The following is a 25348-nucleotide window of genomic DNA, read 5'->3' on the forward strand; positions in this document are numbered from 1 at the left end:
AGGGATCCTCCTTGCCTTTGGATGCTGTTAGGGTCACACCCAACCTTCGAAGGTAGGAATTCTGAGCTCCAACTAGCATGCTTACTTAGTCCGGTAACCCACTCACATTGCAAGCTGCTACAGGGTTCAAAGACCTCCTTTTAGTTTTAACTTCTTCTGAGTTAGGCTGACTCTGCTTCCCATGAAACATCAAAGCAAATATTAAAAAAGGGAATTTGCAAATAGCAATATACCTCTTTTATTTATGGTTATTATTTACATATTCAGCAATATTCTTGCTTGGCTGATGTGCAAGAGAAGATACATTTTCTTATCCAGGCAACTGTACATTCCACAGAATCAATATGTCAGCCAGCATACGTACTTAATATACCATCATATTACACAAAAACTCAGCCTTTTTATATACAGCATGTTAATTAAATAAAGACTAACTTTCCTCTACAGTGTGAGTGGATTTTTTCTAAACATTGTCATTCAAAATCACGATGCTGCACAGGATTAGTTCAATCAGTCATTCAAACTGGGCTTTGCCTGTTTTTACACATCTCCTTATTATACAGGTTTCATTTGTTACAAGTAAGGCAACTGGAGTCAATAATCATCACTGAATGAAAGTAAAACAGTGAGAACATTCTGGATAACAGTCATCTGTGCAGCTGATAGCTATTAAAATGTTCTTGTGCTGTTACCCGAAGCAGATTTTATCTCTCATTTCTGTCTGTTCCAACGTGCATCTTGTCTCATTGGCAAAGGCTTTGCTTTAATTAGCTGAGGTCTTGCTTCAGTCTTTCGCATGTCAACCAGCCTCTGTACACTTTTCATATTTTTAATCAGTAGCCTGTTGTCTTTACTTTGTCATTCACGCTAGCAGATAACTCTGCCCTTTTCATGATTCTGGCTGCTTGGCTAAAGTCTTTACTTCAAAACATGCTGTTTAATTTTCCTGTTCACTGATTTCCATTTGTTTCACGTTCAGATTCTGGCCTCCCCTCCCCTGCTTGGGCATGCTGCGTGCATTAAAATAGTGTGAGCAGAAGAGCGAATGCCAAAAAGGCAGTCCTCTTTCATTCCTACCTATGAATGTTTTGTCCTACCCTCTTGTGTAGGACGTGTGTGTGTGTGTGTGTGTGTGTGTATGGGTACAGTCTGCCTAAATACTATGACACAATCAGCGTCCCATAAGCTGACATGAATTCTCCCATAATTCTTAAGATAGTGGGTGAAAAAGTTTGTGGGTTTGTACGTATTGGGGCATACTGAGCTTACTTTTTTTTTTTTTGTAATTTAAGAAACTTCAGCAGAATATTTAACTTCAACCAACAACGATTGCAGGAGTTCCAGACACCAATAATAAAAGCAATGCTACTTGAAAGAATGAGATGATGAAGAGGTGGTAGCCTGCTGCTTTTACATTTTCCGGTTCATAGGAGGGGAATCCAAGGATGACCGAAAACGTCTGCCCGTTGGGGTGGCTGGGGTTGGTGTCTGAGCTTGCGGCTGAGTGCCAAATTGCATCTGGAGATTGCTCAGGATGTCATCAAGCTTTTGGTCCATCTGCGTGACCTGTTAGGGAATCATAAAGGGTCTATCAGAGGGGCACACATCCTGCTGGTTCACTCTTGTGCTTATCCACCTGGATTTTAAAAGAGGATGGCAGTGCTGCTACAAAGGGGCAACCTGGTAATACTGGAAATAGAAATATTTTGCACAGCCAACAGCTGGTCTCTGGCATCTCCACAAATCCATGCAAACCAAACACAAAAACAAGAGGATTCCACAGCTCCTCAAACCAGTGAGTTGTGCACAGTTCTGGAATTAGGCGAATATGAAGATCAGACCTTATGCTAGAATAAAGTCACTGGAAAAGTCACAGGCATAGCAGAAGTATATTTAAATTTAAATTGAAATATAGCAGATTAAGTGGTCCTAGAAAGCAGGCCCAGCAAAGATTGGCTGACACATCCCCTCTGAATGACCTTCTGCATTTTGTAGGGATGATCACTATAGCATTCCTGGAGCTCCTTATCCAATTTATCTTAAATTATCTGTTGTGATGGGGCTTCCTTTGAAGATGTGTTTTGATAATCTATTTCACCGCTCAAAGTATTTTAACTCCTTCCTCTCCTCGCCCCTCCAGTTTATTTTACACTTCTGCCTTCCTCAGATTTAGGCCATGTTTAACTATGACATTGAATAATCTCCTTCCTTCATTTACAATAGACAACTCTGTGACACGTATAATGATCGGAGATTTAACTAGGTACTGTGTGCTTTTATGGACATTGTTTGAAGGTTAGCCTATACAAAATATCAGAGCTCTAATTAGCTGGCAAATTCTGGAGCTATGGTAAAAAGACTAACTTTCTATTAGAAACTTGATTTTGATCTTTCCTTTCACTTCATTAAATCACTGGCTTTCCAGCGGAAATTTTTCATGCATGTTCTCTGGATAGAGAACATTTTCCTTTTTTAAATGGTCACTGAGTTCTATCGAATCATGTGTGTTAGAGATGTAAGTTTGAGAAACAAAAGGGAAACTTTGCTTTTGGGAAAAACATCTCATGTTTATGAAATGTCATTTCAAACATGATTGGGACTAACATGGTGCCCAATTGGAGGGTCCGTGAAGGAACCGGACGTACAGCACTTTCTGAAAGCCAAGCCCTTTCACGGTGACTCAAGTTTGATGCTACAGAAAACAGAGGAATCCTGTCCGAGACAGAACATCAGAAATGGCTGCCCATCGCAGGGAGCCATAGCCTGTAATACCTCTGAGGCTGGTATAAGGGGCTCTGTCTGTGAGGTGGAGTGTTTTCCATATAAGGGCATGTAAATTAATAATCTTCCCCTGCTCGCTCCACCCATTGCAGTAAAAGATCAGCCAATGGGCTGACTTGTGCTCAGGCCTGCTACTCCACCCACTGCAGCAAAAACCAACCTATAGGGTGATAAGTTCACAGGCAATAAAACAGGCAGGCAGCCCCTCTCTCACTAGGGATTCGCATCGAGTGAACGCCTGGCCTGATCACCCAGACGCCTTGCACCCCCGCTCCCGAGTCTTACTGAGCGTACTCTGAGTTGGTCGACCCGAGTGGAGACAGTTTATGAGCGTGTGACCGGTACTTGTGTTCCTGCTGTCTCCAGAACTGGTATAACCCCCCCCCCCCCCCGCCATCATCCCTATCCTAATTGATTTTTTAGTTGTCCTTATTGTTTGTCAAGTGACAGTGGCTAAAAAGTTACCCCTATGGACAATACCAGTGTTAATTGAACTGTTCCTAACCCCTAGGCAGTTATTAGGAATTATTGTGATTTAGAAAAGCCTCAGGGAATTGTTTTGTGTTGTCTGGCAATCTGTTTAATTTTTGTTCTGATGATTGTCTGGCGTCATCAAAATAAAATCAGTTTGTGCTTTTTGAAACCCCCAGTTGTGGTCTCATCCTTTCCGGCATCCCTTCGAACCTCGTGTATTACGGGGACTGACAAATCCCAATTTCATTAATCACTTTGAAAAATCTTGGCCTCGGCCTACAAACCCTCCATTGATATTAATCAGTTGTTGTTGAGGGGCTGGTCTGCAGCATCATGTGAGCTTTATATGATTAAACATGCAGGGTTCTATCATGATTTTCTGACACATGAATTGTTCTGGGCTCCTGTGATTGGTACCATGGTACCTCGTTAGTACTATGTCAGTTGCCTCAATTGTTTACAACTGGACTCAAACGCAATACAACATTACGGGCAAGCCCAAGGAGAGCTAGCATTTTAAGGAACGTTGGTTCATTCACATTGGTGTGATCTAAAGTGAAACTCTGAACCTTTGAAGACTATGCTGTATCTCCACTGAGTCTAATGATGGTCGAACCAGCTAAAAGGATATTGGATCTAAACATTGTCACAAAAACAAGGGATGCATGAACCTTGGGATTTGGATTCTGAACTGCTTACAACTGTCTGGAGTTGGAATTGGTTTTGAGTGGACGTGAGTTCTCAGATACTCATGGTCAATGGTTAGAAGGTTTAGATGCCCTTTTGGTAATGATAATAATTAAGTTGCTCAGGGACATAACCATTAGCCCTGAAACTGTTGTGAAAAAAGGTGGGGGAGAGGTGTTATTTAGTGATAGTGTCTCCAGTTTTCATTAAAATCTCTAAATAAAATCTACCCCAACACTTCTTGTGGTTGGGGTAAGAGAATCCCGCCTTTCCACTCTGTGTCCTCTTTTCCCTTCTCTTAGCTCTGTCCTTCTTTACTCCCATTTTCATCACAGTTTTTTACGTAGTGACAGAACTGTGAATCAGAGGTAAGTGGAGGGCAGGGACTGACCATTGAATCAAATTGCTTATTGAGCACCTTATTGTTGAGGTATTATGATGTCACAATGGTGGGTGTGTATGGATACAGCTACAGTAGTAGCTTTTTTAGGTGGACCTGTGTTAGCTGTGCTCTAGCTTGCGCCTAAAAATAGAAAGGAGGATAGTGTGAGCTTCATGTGTCCTCCCTTCTGTTTTTAGTGAGCTAGCTAGAAGGCAGCTAGCACTGGTACGGCTATATGAGCTATAAATCACAACTCTGGCTGCAGTGAAGACACACCCTGTGTGTGTAGAGCATTACACACATGGCAGAGAAAAACATGTGGGGACAGAAAATCTGTATGTTCTGGTCAGCATGTATTTGGCTGGAAGTCTGGAAAAAAAAGAGAGTCACAAGGGTTAAGCAGCATGGAATTAATTTAAAAAAAACCCACAGCCTTGATTTTCTTGCTCCCCAGCTCTTGAAAAGCCTGTTTGGCTGACGCTAGTAGTGACTCAACAGAATCTTAAACAGAAATATTGTACAGAGCACAAATTAAGCCAGCGTTGCTACACCCGAAGAAGATGGAGCGTAAGAGCTTTAAGCAAGGAAATATGGCCAGATGGACTAAAGACATTCTGAGGTTTTCTTCAGTGAGATTTTGTCCATTTTGCTTTAAAATATATGCTTGGATTTTAAATATGTTAGCCAACTTGTTTTGTAATCATTCAAAAATATCATGCTTCTCAATAGTGTGCCAGTTCTGTGAAAGCATATAACTGATAATAGTTTAGTTACAGGATTTATATATTTTATCCAGAAGGAAAAAGCACCAAAGTATTTTTTTAAAAGAAAAAAAAAACATGTAAAGAGTTGCCTGGCACTTTACCAACAGGGATAACATTTTGCACTTTCCTAATATCTTCTATCCAAGGACAGGAAAAACTTTGCAAATAAACTAAGCCTCACAACATTCCTATGCATATTACATATACTTTGTATTTTAATGCCTATTTCATAAATGGGAAATTCAGGCACAGATAGATTTGGTCAAACTCAGAGAAAAAATCTGTGGCCAATTCTCAATCCTGTGCTTTCAGCTTTATGGCCCCAGTTCAGCTACAGATATAATCAGTGGGCAAAATCCCATTGAAGTCAATGAAAGCATTCATTTAAAGAAAGATGCATACTTCAATACTTTGTTGGATTGGGGCCTAGAAAATTGTTAGAATTGATAAAAAGTTTTAGGCTGGCCAATTTTAATTAATGGATGCAAAATGAGGCTTTGGCAACTAAAGGCCTGTCTGCGGTATGTGGGCCACTCTCAGGAATCAAGGCTGCCACATGAGTAAAATTTTCAGAATCAGGCTCTAGTTTTCCCAACACACGTAGGGACAATGTACTTAACCCTGCTAAGTCTCTTAACAACTGCCACTCTCCCTCAGCCTTGTTGCAAACAGGACAAGTTGTCAGTCTGGAATAACATATGCAGGCAAATGCAAGGGCAAAGGGTTAAATTTTGGAACACATTTCTTAGCTGAGTAAAGTGAGAAGCCAGCAGGCCTAGCCACAGAATTTTCAGAGACGTGATATGCTCCTCGTAGGCTCCTTGGAGACAGGTGAGTTTGGCAGCTGTCCACTGGCAAATGGCAACAAAACAAAAGAGCTCCAGAGACAATCTACAAACTTCATGCTTTTAAATACCCGCAACTGCACTTTAGAAAGGAGAATGGAAATGCAGTTTGAAAGATGAAATTGCTGTTACTGGGGCTGGTAGCATTCCCTCTCCAATACGGAACTAGGGTTCTATAGTGGCATATGGTGGGGTTTAAACAAAAAAAGGATTAAAACCGACTTCAGTAAGTCATAGCAGGGAGCAAAGGGGAATCAGATCTATATTAGCCACTGCAACTCAGCAAGTCAGAGTTCTTAACCTTGAACACAGTGTTTGCGTTCTGTATCTGACTGTTTGTCATGTGTGGTTGCTTATAACTTTGCCTTTGTGAAAAACAATGCTTTTGCCCCCTTTTTAAATATTTCATTGCAGCCCGGTGAGTTCACACTGAGTATCTGCAAAGGCTTTATGCAGTATGAAAACAGGGACTGGAAGAATGACAGCAACATGGAAGACTGGATTGTGCTGTCAAATTTAGCCAGGCTAGACACATTCCTAATCATTACGAGTGGTTTGGTTTTTTTTCTCTGTCTGTCTCTCTGTTATATATATACACACACACAGCAAATTATACAATAAACAAAAGGTGAAAAAGTGAATTGAAGTAGCCACATAATCTTCAAAACATTCACTCAATTTAAAACAAAAAATGTATCCCCGCATGGGTGTGTCTGTCTTTTAAATATTATTTCTGGAGGCTTGGAAGGCAGAAATCAAATATGTGAACAACTCACTGACTTGTACTGCTTCCAGATGAGAAATATAAGGAGAAGATATGCTGCTGGAACACTGAACTAAACTGTGAACTCACTAACATGCTTATGTGCTGCTAAGTACATGCTCGCTTATATTAAAATTTAAAAAAATCACCTTTTGAAAGTTCCCTTTTACTTCTGCACTTAACAATCCAGACTTCTACAATCACAACAAAGCTGATCAAAATAGCTGAACGGAACTGCAGATTCTTTATGAAAATATCCATAATGTTAGTACCGTAGTGCAGGTCACAACACTGGTCTAGGGCTCAGAAGAGGGCTTTCTAATGACCTTATTCTAAAACCTCACAGTATGCTCCTGCTTATAGTACAGCTGGACTGATTTGATCTCCTATTTGTATAATAATTAGTAGTGGACAAGTTGATCTGATAGCCACTAACCCTCCTTTTTTTTTTTTTTGCTTGTGAATTACTAGAGGTATTTTTATGTATTTATTTGCTATCAGTAGAAGATTTTTTACAAACATTTATCAGTCTAGTAGTGCTGCTGAAACTCTTCATTTTAATTGTGTCTGGGCAGTCACCATTCATTATTTGTGGAAGAGAAATAGTCACTTAGAAAATTTGTATCTATTTAACTAAATTTTAGATAGTTAAGAAACTAATTTAATCTAATTAGGGAAACCACCTTGTATGGACACTTCTATTTTTGCCTAAGAGTGACCACATACTGTCAATAGTTTATGAAAGTTGCTTAATGATTGATTTGATTGGTACAATTTTCTCAAGTAGACAAGTTCTAAGTCACATGGTTTTGTTTCTTGTGCTAAACAGTTGACTGGTTTGTTGGGATACAGCAAAGCCAATATTTAGATTTATGTGCATGTCTATCCAGCTTTTCTATGCCAACAGCTATATCAGATTAGTCAAATACAATTTTGCCTAGTGGATAGTTGGAAACCTGTTAATTTTTTAAGAGTTAAAAACCAGTATGATCTTCGTGCTGCCCAAAGATTGACGGTTCAGAAGACTAAGTTTCTTCATTCATAAAATGGATTGAGTGCAGGCAACCTCCCTGTAACTTTCCCCTCCTTACTTGTCCCCTTAGTCTGAGCCATGAAGTAGAAGAACCACCTCTGGGATGAAATATTATGCTCTTTGCTCAGACTACCATCAAGTATGAATTATGGTTAGGGCTTTTGTGATACTGATGCTGGGATACTATCAGTTCGATCACCACCCAAGAGAGGATGCCAGAGGCTTATTTTTTTTAGGACCAGGTCTTGCAGAGTGCTGTGCCCCCTGGGTCCAAAGCAGTGAAGCAGTCAAGCATGAGCTAGCTCAAAGTATATGAATAGCTGCACTGACTTCAAGTTATGCACATGACTAGATGTTTTATTGGACTGGGATCAGGATGGCCAGAACTTGGAAGAATTGCACTTTCAAAATAAGTTTTCTCTGTTTTCCAAAATACACATACCATATGGCTACGTCTACATTGGCAAGATTTTGCACAAATACTTTTAACGGAAGAGTTTTTGCATTAAAATATTTGCGCAAGAGAGCGTCTACACTGACATGTGCTTTTGTGCAAGAGATGTGCTTTTGCGCAAAAGCATCCGTGCAAGTATAGACGCTCTCTTCTGCAAGAAAGCTCTGATGGCCATTTTAGCCATCGGGCTTTCTTGCACAAGAAATTCATGTTGCCTGTCTACACTGGCCTCTTGTGCAAGAACACTTGCGCTAGAGGGCTTATTCATGAGCCGGAGCATCATAGTTCTTGCGCAAGAAGCACTGATTTCTTACATTAGAACGTCAGTGTTCTTGCGCAAGAACTTGCAGCCAGTGTAGACAGGTGGCAAGTTTTTGCCAATGTAGACACAGCCTATGTGTACACACTTATTTGTATGCATCACTATTCTATAGTCCAATGCTGTGGCGGAATGTCTTATATTGGCATTGTAGTTGAAATCAAACCTGGTGTCTTTCATGATTTGGGTTTGATGTATTACCGGTAGATAAATGAATGCTTTTGTTTTAATACAACACAGTTTTCCAAAAGGTAGATCGTGCCAGACCAACCTGATCTTTTTCTTTGAGAAGATAACCAATTATTTGTATAGCTGCATTGAAGGAGGTAGGGATTAATGCGAGAATTGAAAAGTAAATAAGTAATTGGTTAACAGGGCCATACAGTGGGTCATACTGAAAGGTGAACTGTCAGGCTAGAAGGTGGTTTCTTGTGGAGTTCCTCAAGGTCTGGTTTTGGGACCAAACTTACTTAATCTAATCATTTCATTCATAACCTTGGCATAAAAAATGGAAGGGTGGGAGGTATTGCCAATATGGAAGAGGACCTCCACAGTTCCATATGTACAATATCAAAGAGGCGATCTGGAACAATCAAAATGGGATGAAATTGAATATTGCAAAGTCATACACTGGGAGTGAACAACAAGAATTTTCACAGTATGATGGAAGGTTCTCAGCTGAAAGCGACAAAGGAGAAGAAAAACCTGTGTACTGGTTGACCAAAGGATGACCTATGAGCCACCCAGGGTGATGCGGCCATGAAAAAAATTAATGCAATCCTAAGATGCATCAGGTGAGATATTTCCAGTTGAGGGAAGAAAGTGTAATTGCCATCATACAAGACACTGGTGAGATTCATCTGGAATAACGTGTACAGTTCTGGTCTCCTATGTTAAGAAAGATGAATTCAAACTGGAACAAGAGAAGGGCTACTAGGATGCTCAGAGGACTGGAGAACCAACCTTACAAGAGGAGACTCAAGGAGCTTGGCTTGTTTAGCTTAACTAAGCAAAGGCTGAGGAGAGACAGGATAGCTCTCTACAGCCACATCACTGGGACAGACACCAGGGAAAGAGAGAAGTGCCAACATTGACAAATGGATATAACTAGCCATTAACAAGGTTAGGCTTGAGGTTGCTAATTACGAGAGGAATGAAGTTCTGGAACGGCTTTCCAAAGGGCAAAAACCCTTACTCGTTTTAAGATTTAATGTAATACATTTATGGAGAGGGTGGTATGATGAGTGTCCACAGTGGCCTGTGGCCCGTAGCCCATTTGTGATTGCTAGCAAGTGTCTCCAATTGTCAGAAATAGGGCACTAGACGGGGAGTTACTACCGAGGGTTCTTTTTCAGGTATCTGGTTGCTGGGTCTTGAGCAAGGTCTAACTGATTGCTGTAATTGCGGTCAGGAAGGAATTTGCCCCCAGTCAGAGTGGCAGAAACCCTGGAGTTCCCCCCCTCCCCTCCCCTCAGCAGCATGGGGCTTGGGTCCTTTGAGTGGATTCCCTGTAACCTAAAATTTTTAAATCATCATTTGAGGACCTGAGTAATCCAACCACAAGTTATAGGTCTATGACAGGAGTGAGTGGGCGAGGATCTATGGCCTGTGATGTGCAAGTAGTCAGATTAGATGACCACAACAGTCCCTTCTGGCCTGATACTTTATGAGCCTAAAAAGACTTTGAGTAACTTGATCCCATTATCAGTAAGTTTTTGCATATGGATATGGATGGACTTGGCATTTGTGACTCAATCACTACTTGTCACAGGCGCTGGCTTGTCCTTTTCCCTGGGTGTGCTCAATCCCTGCTCTGTCCCAGGTTCTACCTCCAGACCATCCCTTACCCCATAGCCTCCCCTCCTCCCCCTCCACCTCTTTGCACCCAAATCCTCCTTCTCCCCCCACTGCCTCCAGCATGCCGTGCAATAGCCAAGTGCAGTGAGGTTGGAGGTGCTAGGATGGAGGGGGACATACTGGTCATCTGGGCTACTGGTAGGCAGGAGATGCTGTGGGAGCTGGCTGCCATTGGGAGCAAAACACCCTCTATTTTTTATGGGTGCATCAGCCCTGGAGCACCAATGAGTCCTCACCTGTGCTACTCATCCCTTGCAGAAGCTGATGTGGTCACATAGGGTAACTGGTATTCACAGAAACACCTGTGTTCATGCCACCTTCATAGAGATTGCTCTGTGTGAGAATTTTCACAGATCTGCAAAACAGGGAACTACAACTCCCATCAGTCCCCTGCCCAGGATCCCTTTGTCCCATCAGCCCACTCCCTACTGCGCCCCCCCCCCCCCGGCTATTTAAGAAGAAGGCTATTGACCAGAAAGTGGCAAGACTGTTTAGGGGTGGGAGACACAGGCAGCTGAGCTGGAATAAGCTATGGCTGGGCATCATAGCTGGTAGCGGCAGTGGCTGGGCAGGGAGCCAGGGCAATGGTGACCCCAAAGAAAGCAGCTAGCTAAGCCTGGCTCGGAAATTCAAGAATGCTTATTTACTTGAAAAAAGACTCAACTGGAGAGAGCTCTGACACTCGACTGGACTGCTCCAGGGACCCAAACAGGCAGTGTTCCCTGTAAGCTGAGCGCTTGTGCACATGCCCAGTAGAGATTCAGGTGCCACCCAGTGGATTGGCAGAGCACCCATAGCTGCCCACAGCCTGTAGCATGTGTTTATATTGGTGGTGCACACCTGCACATGTCTCGGTGCATGAACAACATTTATTCGACACAAGGATGGAAAAAATGAGAGGGAACATTGCAAACAGCAGCATCTATTACTCACGTTGAACTTTAATTGTTCCTAGGGCCATTGTAAACTTTTCTCTTCCTTGCCAGCCCTAGTAAAATCATTCCCTTAAATATGTTGCTGAATGGTTATTAGGACCCACCAGGACTACAAGTCCTAGCTGCTGAAGCACCCACAGTACTTCCCTCTGAGACAGGGTACACCAGGCATGCTACTGGCTCTCTAGGGGTATAGAGTATCCCCAATAATTACATGACTACTCAGAGAATCAGGTGCCAATTCTGCAAGCCATTAATATGCATTGGCACAATTCTTCTTTCCACTCCCTTAAGAGCAAAATTTGGAGAATCAGTGCCTGATTTCAATGAAGACAATGGGAGTTTTATCACTCCAAAGATCTGATTCTAAAAAAAGAAAAGAAAGAAAGAAAAACAGCTAATTTCATGAAATCCGGTGTTTTGACAGACACAGTCCCCAGAAACATTAAAAATGAATCTATAAGCCCTCTGAATATCTCGTTTGATTTAGTCCTCCTACCTCCTAACAAATATCTCTTGTTTATTTTCATTCCATTTAACTTATCTATATAATTCCTCCATTTTCCAATCCTCCCTTCCTTTATCCCAAACATACCCACCCATTCTTAGGTCAGGTGTTATGGCCCGTAGTGGCCTAGAATCTATTAACCTTTATTTTAAGTACAGGTTCATTTGTTTTGTTTTCCATCTCCCTTTCCGGTTTCAATGAAAACAGAAATGTCTATTCCTCTGCAGTTTGTTCCTGGGGTGTTTCCTGTTGCTCCCCTTTCTGTGAGCTACACATTCTTTAATTTCCTACACCATCGTCATAATGGTTAACCTTCATGCTAAGAAGTCTGCTTGCAGTTGCAGCTTCTGCTGTAGCACACTGCTCATGCTTTGTCACCAGGCTGCTCTTAAGCTATCTGCTTATTTCTAAGCGAGCCTTGGTTGACACACAGATTTTGTATCAGTACAACTATGTTGGCTGAGGGTGCGATTTTTTTTTTTTAAACCAGAATAGTTCTAGTGGCACGATCCCTAATCTGGATTCAGTTGTACTCATGAATATTCAAGTGCCAGTAGAATTTATTCCCTTTCCATATGGCTGTGTCTAGACTGGCAAGTTTTTCCGCAAAATCATCTGCTTTTCCGGAAAAACTTGCCAGCTGTCTACACTGGCCGCTTGAATTGCCAGAAAAGCACTGATGATCTCATGTAAAATCATCAGTGCTTTTCCGGAAAAACTATGTTGCTCCCGTTTGGGCAAAAATCTTTTTCCAAAAGACTTTTGCGCAAAAGGGTCAGTGTAGACAGCATAGTACTGTTTTCCGCAAAAAAGCCCCGATCGTAAAAAAGGCGATCGGGGCTTTTTTGCGGAAAACCGCGTCTAGATTGGCCACGGACGCTTTTCCGCAAAAAGTGCTTTTGCAGAAAAGCATCCTGCCAATCTAGACGTGCTTTTCCGAAAATGCTTTTAACGGAAAACTTTTCTGTTAAAAGCATTTTTGGAAATTCATGCCAGTGTAGACGTAGCCTATGAGAAGAGCATAAAGCACCTTTATAAGGCTACGTCTGGCCTGCAATGCTTTTCCGGGATACCAGAGGCACTCAAGGAACGTGTCCGCTTTTTTGGAAACATTTTCAAAAAGGTGGATGTGGTCTTTCACCAACCCGGTAAACCTTGTTTTACGAGGAAGATGGGATGGCTCGAAAGAGCATGTTTTTCTGAAATTTGGCACTGTGTAGATGCGCCAAATTTCGGAAAAGCTTCTTTCGACAGTAAAACGGAAAAAGATATACAAATTGCAGTTCGCACTTTGTGTATCTTTCTCTGACTTAACTTTGCAGTCTAGATGTTGTCTAACTATGTCCACAGCTTAAACTATACTGGAAAAATGTAAAGTGATACAAGTTTTGTGAGTTGATCTCTTGCAATTGCTCCCCCCTCAAAAAATAAACAAACAAATCTACAACAGGCAAGTCCGCGATTGGGTAACTATTTCTCTACTGATGGAAATATGGGTTGGTTTTTGTTGCTGTCAAGTTTTTCATTTTTCCCCCTTCTTAGGTCCTACTCAGATTCTCCTTGTAATCTTGCCAGCTGTATTTGCGATATGACAGCAACGCCCCACCCTGCATGATGCACTGCCGTTTCTCAGCTTGTCATATGTCTGTGGCTACAAACTTTGCTGCAAAACGAGGGCGAAAAAAAAATCAAAGCTGGCCCAGGCCAAAGGGCACATATGCAGTTTGTATGAGTCACACCTTTATTTCACAACATATGCTTTGTTATAAGCTGCCAATTTTTTTTTTTCAGACACAAACAACAAGAGACAGCGATGCACACTGGAAAAAATACTCAGCACTTGGGCCAAGGAAGAATTGACTAAGGAAATTAGACAGACTCTACAATTAGTTGGTTGTCATGGTCTTGTCGTGTCCATTGCACAATGCTTGTTGTAGACAGCATGGCATCAGACCTTCCCTTATCTGAATATTTTTTGCTTTAACTTCCTCTTCTGAAAGTAGTATCAGATCTCTACTACCATAAAATATATTTATCCATTTATTGGTCTGAGTAGGCATTTCTAGTGCCTGTGAGAATAACATTATTTATGGCACATTCAGCACTTCCATTAATTTTTGCATAGTGCATATATCCCATGGGGGAAATGTGCCTTACACACATGACAGGTGGACAGATAGGCAGCCCCAATTGGTCCATTCATGCCGATCAGTGCAAGTGCAGTGGTCAATAATTCCTTCATTGTCCAGGATTTTATTACCATCAAGTTGCCTCATCTGTCCTACATGATTGGCATGGTAGGACTGGGGTTACCTCTTCTTATCCTTGCAGAATACTCAGTTTGCCACAGATCTTGCATGAAAGAGGTTAATTGTGGGTGGGGGAGTCACTCTATATCCTTCTCAACTCAACCACAGCAAAAACGTACTCAGTGTAAACTCATTTGAGTGTCTCAGGTGGAATAAAGTCCATTGATAAGATTAACTTGCTCATCCTCGTATATGCTAAACTTTTTACACACCACAGGTTTTCTAGAGCAGTTGGTAGATGGTGTGCCTAATAGGTCAATGACATTTTTCTAGACTCCTTGTTCTTGCAACTAATGTTTAAGAATAAACTCTACCACCCATCTGCATCCAGGCATAATCAGAACCCCCTCCACTACTACAAATGATGAGTCTATGTTTCCTATAGGAAGAAAGGAAGAATCTGCTGTTATTTATAACACCACTTGGGCAATAATCAGACCTTATAGTTGGGGTGGAGAGCTAAATAAAAAGAGATGTACATGCACAGGCAAAAGATATTCCAGTGGTTAGGGAGCTAGTTGTAAAACCCATGTTGAATTCCTTATGTGGTATAAACGTTCTCACATTCTGCAAGGTGCATCAGCTCAAATCCACACAGGTATTTAGGGTTGCAACTTCCACTAACATACCCCTGGGTTCTCTGTGCTTCAGTTCTTCATCTGGAAAATGGGCATGTCAGTATTTTCCTACTCAGTTTGCTGTTGCCAATAAATTCATTACAGATTGCAAGGTGTTCAGATACTCTGATAATGGGGAGAGGGGCACAGAAATTCCTAAGAGAACCTAAAGGACATTGGTTGGCTGCTCTCTCACTCCAGTGGGTGGGAAGGTTCTTAAATCACTTTTAATGGCTAATTGTAAATTATTATTTTTATGAGGAAAACTATGAAGAGGATTATTGCATTTTCTCTTTCCATGCATGGTAATTTTTGTCTTGCTTTCACTTAGTTCTGTGCCCAAATATTGATCGCACTTATGCTCAGAGGGGCTGGCACAATTTTTATAGTGGGGGTGCTGAGAGCTATCAGTCAAAACTAAACCAGGGGCCTCAAACTCAATTTTCCTTAGGGACAGTGCCGGACCACAAATTGCCCTAGTTGGCCAGTGGGAACTCCCCTCTGGCAGCAGCTTCAGGGGTGTATGTCCTCCTTGCATTTCTCTGCCCTCCCCACTCCCCAGCTCACATCTCCTGGCCTCACTGGCTGGCTCTCCTGCACACCCTCTGTATGATTTAAAACCCTCTGGAGTCCTCTGCAGCTGCCACCAGCAGAGAGTTTCTGGACCAGAGGCTAGAGAGGGTCAACCTGCAGTATGGCTCCAACGGTCAGCAGAAATGGAATTCAGCTGCAATGGGGGGAAAAAAGCAGGATACTCCATTTTGGGAGAAATATGGGAGAAGGCGGCAGGGCCAGCAAGTATTCTATGATGAAAATACCCACATTGCTCTCTTATTTTCATTGATCTGGCTGTTCTTTGTCCGTCGTGCTATTGGCACTTTTAGGAATGCCATGGCATGGCCGTACTGGGAACAGAGGAAGAGGGAACGTGTGGGGAGAGAGAGGGGAGAAAGGGAAGGGTGTGGGAGGAAAGGCACAAAGAGGTAATGCACAGGCCCCTTATGGAAAGGCCTAGGGCAGGTGTCTCGTGGGTCCTTGTCTGAAACTCTCCCTCAGGGTCTCTCGGATGCCCACAGCTTCCTGATGGGCCTGCCAGATGGCAGCCGTGCATGGCGGTTCAAAGGTGCTGGTGACGGGTTGTGACGGTCCCAGCAAGCAAATGAATGCATGTCCAATGACTGAAATGGAGCACAGGGAAGCAAGAAACCATAGCTCTACTTTCAGATACACTGTGGGGGATACACTGCCACTGGGGGAGTGCAAGTCCCAGAGAGATACATGTTAGCTCTGCTCAAGCTAGCATGCTCAAAATGCCATCTTGGCCATGGCAGAATGGGCAGTGGTATGGGCTAGTTGCCCAGATATAAGCCCACTTGACACTCAGGAGGCTAGCTTGTGCAACTGCCCATGCAGCAGTGTCCACACGGCAAGTTTTAGTATCCTCATTCAGAAAGACCTAGCGTGTGTGTGTTTACCCATGTCAGAAGGCATGCTCCCAGCTGCTATGCACACAGACTCTGTGTGACTTTGGACAAGTCCTTTAATCTGTGGAAGGGCTGGTCCATGCACAAACTTGCACTGACATAACTAAATCAGTTGTGATACACACCTCTTGTTATTTTAGGCACGCCTGTCCATGGATACTTATTTCAGCATAAAAGTGTCCTACTTCAGTTTAACGTAAATGGGAAAAAAGAATGACCTGAGCTAAGCTGACATGGAGTGCTTGTAAGTCGAAAGGAGAGCATCTGCACACAGATTTGCATTGAAACAACAAAAGGTGTGAATGAGAGCTGAGGTAATTATTTCAGTGCAAGTCTTCATGTGTCTCCCAGCTCACCCATTTTGCCAAATAGATATAATAACCTCGCCTCAAATGAGTATTATGAGGCTTAATTAAAAACTGCAAGATAACCTGAGATCCCCAGATAACAAAAGTGCAATACATTGTTGTTATTATTAATAAAAATATGTTTCTATTTTTCCCACCAGTCAGGTATTTTAATTGCTTGGATTACAACGCGTCACTGTTTGCTTATTAAAACAGAAGTACAATATTATCAGTTACACCACCCCAGGGTAGGGCTGCCTTTAATCACTATTTAGAGATCCAGTCCTGCTCAGCTGCACCTGTTTGTTTTTGTCAAAGCTTCACTTATCATAAAAGTGACTTTTGTCTGCTCCAGCAGAAGGCTCATTTATACCAAGCCTGATTCCCAGTACTGCGGAAAATGTATTTAAAGCAAGTTTGGAGAGGTCCAAATGGTACTGGGAAGGATTCCAGGCTGTATAATTTTATCTTGATAAACACCATTATCATCAGTGGTTACATAACATTGAATATGCCCATATGTCAATGCAAAGTAAGGGTTTGATCCTACTAGGCCCTATGCCTTCCAGGTCCCAAACACTTAAGAGTAGGCTGGATTGGACCTGGAAGGCACAGGGCCTACTAGGACCAGTAATCGCTGGACTGAGGGCTCAGCACCTTGCAGCAGTGAGCCCTGGACGGGCTGGCATCCTCACCCAGCTGCTTGGTAAATGTTTGAAAAAGGCATGAGAGATACTTACGCGAAAGACCTAATCCTCTATTGCCCGGAGGTTAAGAAAGCATCAAAACATGGACATTTTGGGTTTAATATACATCATGGGCAGGGAGAGCGAAAAGGACTGGATATGTATTTGTCTCCCTGTCAAGCTGAAGAAATGCATGTATAGCATGTTATATATTTATATGCTTGTGTGCGCGCATGTGTGTGCATAGATACATTACTCACTCTCTCTCTCTCTCTCTGTCTTAAATTACCTCATGCAATATACAACTTTAAAGTAGGAAATACAGTAAGGCAGATTTTTCCAAAACCATAATCTAAATTGTGGATATTTTTCTTTCTGTTCTAGCTTGGAAATAGAGGAGAATTTCCATAATCAGCATGGCTACAACCCGTGGGGAGAGTCTCATAAAACATTAATTTAAGTACAGAAAGGGAGGAGCCCTGTTTGAACTCTGCTGAGCTAGATGGATTACCTGCAAAAGCTGGCACTGACAGGGCCGAACTATGAAGAAGCTTGTGGCAGAGGCACTGCCCTGTAGCTGGCACACAATGAGAAAGAGGGTGGAGGACGCAGGCTGTAATTGCCAGCTCACTTTCTTTCTGGTGTGACACACGTCAAGCCAATAAAAGCCTGTCAGAGCTTTCAGTTGCATACAATTGCACTGTTAAATAAAAAATCTGATATAGTTAGTATCTTTCTTGAAGTTTTTTAGAATTCCATATCCCAGTGCTTGTGAGGGAGAAAATCTGGGGTGAAGTGTAATACAGATCTTCCTTTGAGAAGGAAAATATTTGGTGTCACTTTCTTCTTTTTTGTTCCATGTAATGTTATTGCAGAGAAAATGCACAGCAAGAAGGAAAAAGTGCATGTACTAACATGAATGCCAAGGTGCAAGGATATGGGAATGACCTGCTGAGATTTCATAATGCCATCATTAAGCAAAATGTTTGGGCAGTCGCTGAAAGTTTAGTTAAAGCCTCAGCTTACTGAGGTTCTGAGGCAGAGCTCAGCTTCACAGATGTCCTCTCCAGATGTTTCTGCAGTAAGGGGAAAATAAGAAATTACTGTAGTTCAGGCCAAGGTGTTTCCCAAATGAAATTTATTAATAAAATAATGTGCTTTGTTAGGTTCTTCTACCTCGAATCCCCAGATTCCATTGCTTACTTAGCCCCCCCTGCCATGACCTTTGAATTGGAGCACTAGCTTAATCTAGACCAGTGTTTCTCAACCTTTTTTTTTATAAAGTACCCCCCCCCTTTAAATAAAATTATAAGTACCCCCATATTTACAGTTTTCAGACACACAGGTTTCTTTTTCTACCATTGCAACACATTTGTTTAAACAACGTAATCATAGCTGGGTGGGCGATTAAATTTTTGGGTGTAAAAAGTACAAAAATAATAAAGCGCTGTAAAACTTGAAACAAAAATTCAGTTTTCTCCAAATCTCAGTTGTGTTGACGTACCCCCCAGACTTCTCTGAAGTACCCCTAAGGGTATTCATACCATTGGTTGAGAAACACTGATCTAGATCATGCAACATATGTTGAAAGATATACAGTAATCCCAAAAATCTATACTTGGGCTATTTGTTGTGCAAGAAAAGGTCTCACCTTACAGGTGGAATAAATTATTATATTTAGCTTTGTACGTGGGTGTTTAATGAAACAAAATATTTGTATCTTGTATCTGACAAATACATTTTTAAAAAATCTTATATGTCTATGCATTTTGGGACGGAGGAAGGCACAAGAAACCAGCACTCCTGTGTACAGCCCTTGTGAAGGCCCAACACAATGCCAAATCCTGTGCTTGGGAAATGCAGGGACTGCCAGCTCCATACACCCCAGGAGGCATGCAGTATGAGATGCAGTAGCAAGGGGTACAATAGCAAGAAAGAAGGTTTTTTTTTGTCACCTTGAAGCACAATGGGCCCCAATGATTCCTATAGGGTGGGCTTCTCAGGCTGATAAGTGCAGTTGTTTGTGTTATAGTAGTTATACTTACTAGACGGCCCAGCTGTGATGGATGCACTGTAAAAACAGAGTGACAGACAGCCCCTGCCTCAAAGAATTTACATTCTAAATAGAAAGGTCAGACACAGGCTGGGGAAAGGAGGGGTCATTATCCCCATTTTACAGATGGAGACACCGAGGCACTGGTTACTCATTTGATCTTGCAAGCTCCAGAGACAGCAAAGTACTTATCCACGTGTACATACGTACACACAGACACAGAGGGTTCTGATTGGTTGATTTAACATTTTAAAAAGTCTCTCTAGGAATAAAGGTCAGATTGGTTGCCACAGCTTATTCTGACATAACAAGAGTTCAGTAACATGAGTTACAACAGAATGATCCAAAGACCATTAAGGCAACCATAGGAACACATGTCCTAAGTGCGGTGCTAAATACCAAGGGCTAACTCCGACTCCACTTTTCAACTGGATAGTCCTTAGGAGGCTTGGACTAGTGAGGCAATGAATTACTCAGCTGAAGTCAATGGTATTTCGATGAGTGAAACAAGCTAGATTTGATCTTAGATCAACAGAATAACTCTAAGAGTATTCTAATTACTCCCCTCTGACTGAAAAAGTGGGCACTCTAGATAAATAAAGTGATTTAAATACAATTTTAAATGAACGTAGTGCTGAAAGGACAGCCAAGGATGAGGAAGCCTTTTCGTTAGCCACTTGGTGATGAAACTCTAAATGTGGCTCAGATTTCAAATGTCCTTCCCTCCACCCCCCATAAAATTTGCAGAGGTTAAAGAATTTCTATCAGCAAACCTGGGCTGAGTTTGGAGTGAGCCTTGGTACATTTGTAATTATCTGGGGGAGCCATTATACAAATGCCGTGGTTTTGCATGGTTTCAGTGCCAAACCAGACAACTCTTAGTAGTTTGGGATGAGTTTTGTTTTGAGAATTGCATGCAAATCCAAAACACAGTTGCTGACTCAGAGGGGAAGAACCCTTGCAAAGCTAAACTGTTGAGTTTTGCACAGCTCTAATTGCAAGCTCTCCACGGTTCTGTTATGATTTATTATTGTTTGTGTGTATTGTGGTAGCAGTCAAGGGCTCTCGTCAGCAGCAGGGCTTCCCTAGCACAATGAAGGCAGGATGCCTGGCCAGAAGAGCTTACAATCTAAACAGACAAGACAGCTAAACAATGGAGGAAAAGAATACAGCATACAAAGTTATGGGTTTTGGTGGACAAGACAACTGCTGTTAGTCTCACAGACACCCCCTTTTGTCTATCTAGATTGTTTGCTCTTTGGGGTGGGGATCACATTTTCCTAAATGTAGACTGTGGTGGGGTGAGAGGAAAAGTTCATGGAAGCAGGGGTGGCGAGAAAGGGAGCTGGATAGGGAGGGGCCAGCCTGGAGTGGAGCTCTGAAGGCAGAACAAGGTGGCAGGGAGATTTCAGTAAGGCAGGAGGAAGCTGGAGCAAAGTCCAGAGATCAAACTGAATCTCCACCAGTTCACCCCTTCCACAATCTCTGCCTCATCATCTTCTAGGAAGAGACTTTCTTGTGATGCATCCAATATTTCCTGGCATGTGTCAAGTCAGAAATCCAGTCACATGAGAGAGGCTGACCTTGGATAAGCCACTTAACCTTCCTGTGCTAAAGCATGTTGAGCAGGGCTAAAAAAAAATGCATCCCCATACATGGCTTAGTTCATGAAGGATGTACTGTGCTTTGAGATACTCATGTGAAAGAGGAGGGCAAAGGCGTGCCATTAGTAGCCTTCTCTTGTATTATTTCCACTGCCACATTGAGGTCTGAAGCCAGGAATTGTAGAGGAACACATAGTTATAAAAAAGTAGGCATCTATCTATCTATCTATCTATCTATCTATCTATCTATCTATCTATCTATCTATCTATCTATCTATCTATCTATCTAAAATCAACGCCTGAAGTTAGGCTTCTAAATTCAGATTTAGTCACTAAAGCAAGGACCTGATTTAAAATCAGACCATTTATTTCAATGTCTAAATATGACTTGAGGAGTCTACTGCTGAGTTCCTGTTTTGAAAGTTTTGGCTACAAGTTAGCTGAAACATTTCAGATCTCAAAAGAGCTCTACGGTTTTGGTTTGATCCTGTCCTATGTCCAGTGCCACTGTGATTTGGGCCAATATTTTATCCCAGATCACCCTTCTGCAGCTGTTAAACTAAACAAGCCTCCTGGGTATTACTCACAATACGAAGATACGTATTTTGAAACCAAAGTCCATTTCCTCACTGTATCTTTTCCTGCACTGTGGAAACATATGAGTTTGTTGTTGTAGGTTCAGTGTTGCCAACTTCCATGATCTTATCTCCAGTCTTGTGATATTTATTTCTTTTTAACCCAAGCTCCTGGAGTAAAGTGATTCCATGACAATCTCAACATTCACTTCGTTTCTAGCCCTCCTGCCTCCTGTGGAAATCTTGAATTTGGGACCAGGAGATCCCCTAACAGCTTAAAACCCAGAGGGCAAACCAAAAAGAACCCTAAATTATCATCATCTTAAAATTTCATGACTCTAATGATGGGGAGGGGGCTGGCTTGTGAGTTTTGATGTTGGGGATTGGCAGTGCTGAGGGTTAGTCATGCTTGTGGCTGCATGCGGATTTGTTATTGTAGAGCTGCTCATGAGTACTGGGCTGCTGCCATTTTTTTCTTTCAAAGCAACCCTACTGAGGCATTTGTTTATGAAAATAATCCTACATAAGGAACTACGCAGACTTGGCAAATAGAGACACTGGGTCAATTTCTAGTCCTTCCCAATCTGACAGGCGCTTTTTAGCTTTCACAAACGAAAGAAAACAGAGCTATTTAAAAAGTTGTAGCTGCCAACTCTCCAGTAAGTGTATAGCTTAATGTAAAGCAAATGTATGTAGACTATGATGAAATGTAGGGTTTTTTAGAAAAGCAGAATTTTCTCAGCAGTTAACAGGGCCTTTGCTACAATAGGAAGTTTCATTCCTGCAGGTAGTTAAAATATATTAAATCCCAACATGTCACAGCTTAAAATAGATATTTTCAATAAGAAGCTAACAGATGCATCTGCCTTTAACATGGGAAAAGTTCATTTTGCCCATTGATTTATTAAGGCTGCACTTTTCAGTACTCCATTTCCTATTTCCCCATGCCCACAAGCTCTCATGGGAAAGAAAAAAAATATGAAGTGAATGTACTTACTTAATTATTACCAGTGTAACTAAAGGGCCAGTAGGAAAGGAGCAAAGCAGGAAAAGCAACATGAGGAGCATAACAAAACATAACCCAGAGGAGAAACCGGGAAAGGTTTACAAATGGGGGAGAGGCTATATAAGGTGGTAGGTAAAACTAGAAGAGTCTGCCGTGTCCTGTTCGCAAAGGCATCATAAGAACAGCCATACTGCGTCAGACCGATTGTCCATCCAACCCAGTATCCTGTCTTCTTACAGCGGCCAATGCCAGATGTCCCAGGGGGACGGATCAAAACAGGTAATCCTCATGTGATCCTTCCCCTGTCACCCACCTCCAGACAGACAGAGGCCAGGGACACCATTCCTACCCATCCTGGCTAATAGCCATTGATGGACCTAACCTCCATGAGTCTATCTAGCTCTTTTTGGAACCATGTTAAAGTTCTAGTGACTTAGTATGCTGCTCTGCCATGGCTAGAATGGGGAATCAGTGAGCTCCATCATTGCACTGCTGGCATGGAAGGGTACGTCTAGACTACACCTCTCTGTCGACAGAGAGGTGTAGATTAGGCACGTCAAAATTGCTAATGAAGCAGGGATTTAAATATCCCGTGCTTCATTAGCATAAACATGGCCACTGCTTTTTTTCGAAATGGAGCTTTTACGAAAAACAGGCAGTCAGACATGGATCTGTCAAAAATAAACCCTTTTTCAACAGATCCTGTGAACCTCATTTTTTGAGGCATACAGGATCTGTCGAAAAAGAATTTATTTTTGACAGATCCGCATCTAGACTGCCATTTTTTCCCAAAAAAGCTCCGTTTTGAAAAAAAGTGGTGGCCATATTTATGCTAATGAAATGTGGGATATTTAAATCCCTGTTTCATTAGCAATTTTGACATGCTGGATTTGCATCCCTCTGTTGACAGAGGGATGCAGTCTAGACGTAGCTGCAGTGTACCTGGCCCTGTGCAAGCATGAGGGAAGGGGACAAGGTATCTTGCACCGACTGGCTCTATTGTTGGTTTAGGACAGGTGAGTCACAGGACTCTACATCACCACACTTCCCCCTGCAAAGCTGGGAGACCCACACAAGACACCTCTCACTTTCCTTGCTCCCCAGCCCCCAAGATCAGAAACACACTTTTCAGTGGCTTGAACTAGACCTGTAAACCTGTTTTACCAACATACAGTGACAATTCTCTTCCGTATCTTGACATAGGCTGTGCAATGATTATCATGCCCCAATAACATAAATGGCATTGGGCACACTGACACCCAAAGGGTCCACAGGGAACTCTGGAGCCACTGCTGGTCATGCCAGGTGTGCAGGACAATGTGATCACAGCACTCACAAGTCCTGTTCCAGAACTGCTGGCAGGCAGAGTGGGACTCCACAGCTATTAAATCCTGCCTCAGTTGTCTCTAGGGATGTTAAGTAGTGATTAATTTGCTAGTTGAGTATTTCCATCGACCACTCAGTTAGTCGATAGGCACTTCCGCGTTCTGCCTTTGAAACGTATAAGAGCCTCAGCAGGGGCTCTTGTGCATTTCAGAGTTGAAACACCATGTGGAGCCCAGGGCCAGCCGGAAGTCCCGCTGACTCCAGGCTCCAGGCAGGTGCTTCCACTCTGAAATGCACAAAAGCCCCCGCTGGGGACTCTTGTACATTTCAAAGCTGGTACACCACACAGAGCCTGAGGCCAGCAGGAACTCCCCAGGTGACCCCGGGTTCCGTGCAGTGCTGCCTCTTTGAAATGCCAGGTGGAGCCTGGGATCAGTGTGGGACTACTGATGCCGGGATCCCCGTGGCATTCAAAGCAGCAGTGCCGCATGGAGCAGCTAACCCCGGGCTCCGTGTGGTGCTTTTGCTTTTAAGTACCCATCTCTTCTTGCCCCCCCTTGCTGCCTCTGTAATAGAGGCAGCAACGGGAGGAGGGGGAGCAACTAGTCAACTATCCTGTCGACCAGTCCTTTATATCCCTAGTTGTCTCCTACTTTGAAGTAGGAATAAGAGATCCTCCGGAAAAGGGCTTTATTCCGGAGGATCGGGCCAGTCTAGATGCTTTTTTTCCGGCTTTTCCCCAAGCCGGAAAAAAAGCGGCGGACATGTTTATTTAAATCCGCAGGGGATATTTAAATCCCCTGTGGATTTCCCTATTCCCACTTTCAAAATTAGCATGCCCCTTCCGAAAAAGGGGCCAGTGTAGACGTAGCCAGTGAAAAAAGAACAACTTCCTTTTGCAAACTCATCCTGGTATTATTCCTTCATTTGCATTTCTGGCCCTTGCAAAGGCAAGGAACCCAGGCCAGATGTGTGTCGTCCTTTAAAGATTTTGGCAGTTAAGGCTCCCATCATCTGAAATCGATTCCACTCACTCATAGACATGTGGAAAGCTAAGTTGTGATGGGAACTCCTTTGGTATGGAAAGCAACGTGAGGCAGAAACTGGGAGATTCCTTTTCTTTTGCAGGTGCTAGCGACTCGTGAAATATGAGGTTGCCGGATGGATTGGGGGGAATTGCCCTATGGTTCACTTGCAGCTTAGTCTAATTATTCCAGCAAACTTGATCTCATTAATACTGTTGCTGAATCATGTAATGGTTTTAGAGAACATATGTTTTCTTTTCAAGTAGTTAGATTGTCAGATCTAAAGATGGGATTTGATGTCTGTTGCGATCAGATGACTTGCTTTCAATTCCTGTTCATTTTTGTTTTGAATGGATCTTGTGGACTTCATAAAATATTTTCTGGTGGGAAAATGCTCCGCAATCATGACTCAGATTCTCTTAAACATCTATAATCACTTCCTTGAAACAATCATTCATGGGATAATTCTTTAACCATTTGCTACTAACAATGGGCATTATGAATCAACTGCCTG

At 42.4% G+C, this 25348-nt stretch overlaps 1 protein-coding gene across 1 annotated transcript in view; it reads right to left on the reverse strand.

Moving 5' to 3' along the window:
• Nucleotides 1-234: 234 nt before the first annotated feature.
• Nucleotides 235-25348, reverse strand: part of LOC102453877 (potassium voltage-gated channel subfamily KQT member 1-like) — a 655800-nt gene continuing 630686 nt past the window's right edge. Inside the window, exon 13 of the mRNA XM_075901205.2 lies at nucleotides 235-1566. Coding sequence (XP_075757320.2) covers nucleotides 1411-1566 — 156 coding nt within the window. The 3' untranslated portion in view covers nucleotides 235-1410. The remainder of the gene's footprint in view (nucleotides 1567-25348) is intronic.

Source organism: Pelodiscus sinensis, chromosome 1, assembly GCF_052426305.1.
Source record: "Pelodiscus sinensis isolate ZL-2025 chromosome 1, ASM5242630v1, whole genome shotgun sequence".
NCBI lineage: Eukaryota > Metazoa > Chordata > Testudines > Trionychidae > Pelodiscus > Pelodiscus sinensis.